General features: G+C 39.8%; 1 protein-coding gene across 2 annotated transcripts in view; it reads left to right on the top strand.

Moving 5' to 3' along the window:
• Positions 1-6248, top strand: part of LOC105003304 (guanylate-binding protein 4-like) — a 40319-nt gene that overhangs the window by 5883 nt on the left and 28188 nt on the right. For both annotated transcript variants that reach the window (XM_010860363.1, XM_010860364.1), the window contains exons 2-3: positions 532-727; positions 3647-3774. In XM_010860363.1, the coding sequence (XP_010858665.1) occupies positions 559-727; positions 3647-3774 (297 nt within the window). In that variant the 5' untranslated portion in view covers positions 532-558. The remainder of the gene's footprint in view (positions 1-531; positions 728-3646; positions 3775-6248) is intronic.

Here is a 6248-nt window from a genome sequence, read left to right as displayed (position 1 = left end):
ATATATATATTGGTTTTGCTTTCTATATTATTTGTTTCCACCACTGGAATAGAGTACCATGAGGCAGAGATTTCTATCCATTTTCTTCAGTTTGATACTGAGCCCCTAGAACCGTGTTCAGCACATGGTAGGTTCTCAGTGAATATTTGTACAATTAATGAGTGACCAAATCATTCTGACACTCCAGAAATCATCTCTGAACACTCATCTCCTTCATGTCCCATCTGCCTCTCTGTACCCCCCAAATGTTAGTGTTTTCAAGGTTCCATCATCAATACTTTGTTTTCTCATTCTGTTCACTGTAGGGCTCATGCAGCCAAGGTTGTTTTAGAGTTCACTTAAAGATCAATAAGATAATTTCCATAATTTACCTGTACAGGCCTTGACACAGGTTGGCTAAATACTTACCTTTTAGAAACATGCAAAGCGTGGAAAATTGATATGTAAGTTTCACAAACATAAGGCTAATGTACACTGTGAGAGATGACTTCCAGATCTTATAGTCTACTAAGCTGTTCCTCTGGGTTACAGGTTCCCATTGCAGCTGGACCTACCAAAATGGACCCCATCTATCTGGTGGAAAACCAGAAAAATAAATTATCAGTAAATCCCAAAGCACTGAAGATTCTTGACCAGATATCTCAGCCTCTGGTGGTGGTGGCCATCGCAGGGCTGTATCGGACAGGAAAGTCCTACCTGATGAACCGCCTAGCAGGACAGAACCACGGTGAGTATTGTTCAGGACCATTTGCTGGGAAACAGTGATAACACAGGCTGCTGATCATCCTCCTCTATTGCCATGTTCTAACTCCCCCCATTGAAAACAACTTCTTAATTCTCATCATTGAATTTGTATCTCCAAACCTGTCTCTCCACATTGTTCCCTCTTTTATCCAGTACTGGAGAGTTCACAGGCCCATCAAAATGTCCGCCTAATTTGTCCCAATCCCATCCACTGCCATCTCCTCAAGGGTTCATCTTCAAAAATGACTCCCTTCCTTTCTCCTTCATCACTTTTGCCCTAAACGACAGGGTTATTTCAAATAGCACACAAATGTTGTTCAACACGCTTTGTTTTTTAGAAGAGATGTAAAGAAATACAGACAGATGAATTCCTCAACCTCCCATATCTCAATGAAGCTACCATCCATCATTTTTTGCTTCATTTAATTTCCTTATTTCCAAGCTTTGGTAAATTATACCCCTGTTTCTCTACTTAGTCTTTTCTATTATCTGAGCTGTACTACATATAGAACAGTGCATAAGACATATATATATATGTATATATATACACACACAATAAAGTTGATAAACCTAAAGTGATCATCTGTGTAATTACTACACAGATCAAGAAATACTTCAACACCCAAAATCCCTAATCATGCCCTCTCATACCTTCACTAGATCCCGCCCATGTTTTGACTTCCATGGTGCATTCTTTCATTCTTCCTTTTTAAAAATGGCTTTATATTATGTTTCTGCATTTGTTAAGCATTGCTCAAACTTAATACAAAGGGAGTTACATTGTGACAATCATGGGGATCTTGCTTCTTAAGCTCAACAAGAAGTTTATGAGGGTCATCTAGTCTGTCATACATATCTATAATTCATGTATATTCACCACTGTAGAGTACGCTATTGACAGAGGATAGGAAATTTTATTTATTCACTCATTGATGATGAACACTGGTATTATTTGTAGCTCCAACATTTATGGGTTCACTGTTGCGAATATTCCTGTATCTATATCCTGATGCACGTGTACACTAGCTACCCTTGTTTGATATACTCAGAAGTGCCACTGCTGGGTCATGGAGTCCATATGTTTTCAGGCTTTCAAGATAATATCAAACAGTATTTCAAGTTTTATGTGCAATTTATGTACATATTAGCAGTAACTGGAATTCTCCACATCATCATAAAAATTTGGTAAGAAGTTTTTTAGCTTTGGCTGATCTGGTGTCTATACAGTTGCACATTATTTGCCTCACTACAGGTAAGTAGTACTTGTAGATAGACTTCTTCCTGTCTTCCTCTTTCTTTTTGCTTACAGTCTCCCATTGGCCTCAAATTAAACATTTTATATTTGTCTTTCTTTTAAGGAATTCTTGACAACTAGTCAGGGGAGAACATTTTTTCTTTGCCAGGCTAAAATAATTAATAGGTCATTTTTTTGATGATTAAAGATTTGAGAACTCTTAAAAAATGATATCAGTCAAAGATGTTTCAACAGTCAAGGTGTTTCAACAATATTCCTTTTTATTTTATTCAAGATAACATCAGGTAATAAGGAGGTGATTTCCACTACTAAGGAAATCCTTCACCTAGTTATGTTTTAAAGAACTTGAATTGTGGCACTGCTATCCCAGTTAAATGACAGGAAGAACAACAACAACAACAACAAACAAACAAGCAAAATTGGTGCCCAGTCAAAGTTCACTAGCAGAAGCAGCTCACTACTGTCACCTTCTTATGATTCTTTGTCTCTCCTTTACCTCACATAACTGATTGTGACGAACTTCAATTATACCCTGCCTTTCTCCCTGGGAGAACTGGGAGCTCAGACTGCTCTGTATTAATCAGAAAGCAGTCAAATGCCATCACGATGTAGAAGAGTACAGATCATCTCAGGTCTTATACCCGCTAGAGCAGAATACACAGAACATGGCAATTGAATGGCCTAAGCCATGCTCCCCTATGCATTTCATCATATGCATTTCTATTCTCAGTTGAAGGGAGCATTGGCATCTGGCAGACAGTCAAAATCTTGGACTATAGATAAGACATATTTTGCTTTATTACACATATGTGTGTTAGTTGCTCAGTCCTGTCTGACTCTGTGATCCATGGACTGTAGCCCATCAGATTCCTCTGTCCATGGAATTCTCTAAGCAGGGATACTGGAGTGGGTTGTCATTCCCTTCTCCAGGGGATCTTCCCAACCCAGGGATCTAACCCAGGTCTCCTGCATTGCAGGCAGATTCTTTACTGTTTGAGCTAACAGGGAGCCCATTACCTCACATAATCACTTTCTGTTGGTTTAAGCCTTAGAAAGAAGGGCAAACAATTCTCACAGGTCTTCACTTCATTTTTCTGAAGGAAGCAGGAGCACTCAGAGCATGGCAGAAACAATGGCCAGGGAGCCTTTATAATTCCTCTAGGGTGAAGAGGCAATTAGTGGATTCCAGAATGTGACAGAGACCAGAACAACTGGATGGAGCTAAATGAGAGGAGATGTGATGAAGGCAGAGGAACAGAGGTACTAGGACACCACGGCTCACCAGGGTGGAAGCCAAGGGAACAGGCGCCTGACTTCCGCTCTCTTGCTGGTACCTCTCACTGTTGGGACTCCATCAGAAAGTGGAGAATATGGAACTGATAAAAATAGAAAGGTTAATAGAGTTCACATGAATTCTGGAATGTGACACAGTATGAGCCGTTAATGTTATGAGGTGAATAGGGGACAAGAAATATTTCTTGGGAAGATCCTGAGCATGTGTAAACATTGGAACTGACAGTCCTTGCTGAAATGAAAACACATTTCCCCCAGCCATGCACTCACATTTCGACAATTTTACCCAAAGTAACCCATGAGCAGCCTGGACTATCTGTCCTTATTGTGCTTTGCATTCTTCTTTCTGTGCAGGTTTCCGTCTGGGCTCCACAGTGAGGTCTGAAACCAAAGGCATCTGGATGTGGTGTGTGCCCCACCCCTCCAAGGAGAACCACACCCTGGTCCTTCTGGACACTGAGGGCCTGGGCAATGTGGAGAAGGTAAGGCAGGGAATCTTCTTTACTCTTTTTCCTCTTTCATTTTTATTTTTAAATTGTGAAAATATGATAACACATTTATAGGAGACCTGGAAAATACAGAAGAAAGCTATATATAGTACCACCATATATTATAATTAATTTTAAGTAGATAAGATTTTAGTTGGAGCTTCAATATCAAACTCTTGAAAATTAATGGAATGAATATTCAGAAAAAGAGAAGGATATAGTAGACCTGAAAAGCAGTATGAACCAATTCAACATAACTAAGATTTATACAATTTTCACAAAAGAGTAGAATGCAAATTCTACCCAAGTACCCATAGATTATAAACTAGGAGACAAGGGAACTTATCCAGGGATGTGAGATCAGGTGGGAGGCTCGGCATATGCAAAGGCGGGATCGAGCCTCAGTATAAAGGTATTGAACTCATAGAATCTGTTCTCTTATCATTGTGAAATTATGTTAGAGACCAATATCAAAAGATATGTTAAAATAACCCACACACTTATAAGTGCACTGTGACATTTACCAAGATAGATATTTGACTTAGCCATTGAAATCCTCAATAAAGTTAGGAGACTGAAAACAACACAGAGGGTGATTGCAGAGTAGAAAGCATTTAAATGAGAATTTGGTATCAAAATGAGACATTAATATCAAAGATATACTTAAAAAATTATATGGGTTTAGAAATTTAATGTCCTTTTGAATGGGTATATCCAAAAGGCCATAACAAGGAAAACTAGAAAATATTTGTAATAGAATAAAAATGAAAAGAGAATTTACCAGAATTTGTTATATGCAGCTGAAGCTGCTCAATGCAGTTAAATACTATGTGGAGTCTTGAATAAGGTATAAAAACAAGGGACACAAGCATAAAGTTTTGTGAAATTTGAACAAAACTGAACTTTAGTTAATAATACTATATCACATGTTAAATTCCTATTTTTTTTTACAACATAGTATTTCTTTATATTCTCAGAATTGGATTAGAAGTTTCAAGCCTCATTCAAAAAACTTGTTTTTAAAAAATAACTAAGATAATAAACTTTTCTGGTGATTCAGACAGTAAAGAATCTGCCTGTAATGCAGGAGACCTGGGTTAAATCCCTGGATCCAAAAAATACCCTGGAGAAGGGAATGGCTACCCACTCCAGTATGCTGGCCTGGAGAATTCCATGGACAGAGGAGTCTGGCAGGCAGCGGGTAGCAAACAGTAGGACATGACTGAGCAGCTAAACACACACAGACTTCTAGCAGTAATCAGTTCAGTTCAGTCTCTCAGTCGTGTCCAACTCTTTGTGATCCCATGAATTGCAGCACACCAGGCCTCCCTGTCCATCACCAACTCCCAGAGTTCATTCAGACTCATGTCCATCAAGTCAGTGATGCCATCCAGTCATGTCATCCTCTGTCGTCCCCTTCTCCTTCTGCCCTCAATCCCTCCCAGCATCAGAGTCTTTTCCAATGAGTCAACTCTTTGCATAGGTTGGCCAAAGTACTGGAGTTTCAGCTTTAGCATCATTCCTTCCAAAGAAATCCCAGGGCTGATCTCCTTCAGAATATACTAGATGCCAAAATCAGTTCAGTTCAGTTGAGTCGCTCAGTCGTGTCTGAGTCTTTGGGAACCCATGAATTGCAGCACACCAGGCCTCCCTGTCCATCACCAACTCCCAAAGTTCACCCAAACTTATGTGCATCAAGTCAGTGATGCCATCCAGCCATCTCATCCTCTGTTGTCCCCTTCTCCTCCTGCCCCCAATCCCTCTCAGCATCAGGGTCTTTTCCAATGAGTCAACATTTCTCATGAAGTGGCCAAAGTACTGGAGTTTCAGCTTTAGCATCAGTCCTTCCAATGAACACCCTGGACTGCTCTGCTTTAGGATTGACTGGTTGGATCTCCTGGCAGTCCAAGGGACTCTCAAGAGTCTTCTCCAACACCACAGTTCAAAAGCATCAATTCTTTGGCGCTCAGCTTTCTTCACAGTTCAACTCTCACATCCATACATGACCACTGGAAAAACCATAGCCTTGTCTAAAAGGGCTTTTGTCGACGAAGTAATATCTCTGTTTTTTAATATGCCATCTAGGTTGGTCATAACTTTCCTTCCAAGAAGTAAGCGTCTTTTAATTTGACAGCTGCAATCACCATCTGTAGTGATTTTGGAGCCCCCCAAAATAAAGCCTGACACTGTTTCCACTGTTTCCTCATTTATTTCCCATGAAATGATGGGACCAGATGACATGATCTTAGTTTTCTAAACGTTGAGCTTTAAGCCAACTTTTTCACTCTCCACTTTCACTTTCATCAAGAGGCTTTTTAGTTCCTCTTCGCTTTCTGCCATAAGGGCAGTATCATCTGCGTATCTGAGGTTATTGATATTTCTCCCAGCAATCTTGATTCCAGCTTGTGCTTCTTCCAGCCCAGCGTTTCTCATGATGTACTCTGCATATAAGTTAAATAAGCAGGATG

This window comes from Bison bison, unplaced genomic scaffold (genome assembly GCF_000754665.1).
Source record: "Bison bison bison isolate TAMUID 2011002044 unplaced genomic scaffold, Bison_UMD1.0 scf7180017864466, whole genome shotgun sequence".
NCBI classification, from domain to species: domain Eukaryota; kingdom Metazoa; phylum Chordata; class Mammalia; order Artiodactyla; family Bovidae; genus Bison; species Bison bison.
This window is presented reverse-complemented; position numbering and strand designations above follow the sequence as displayed.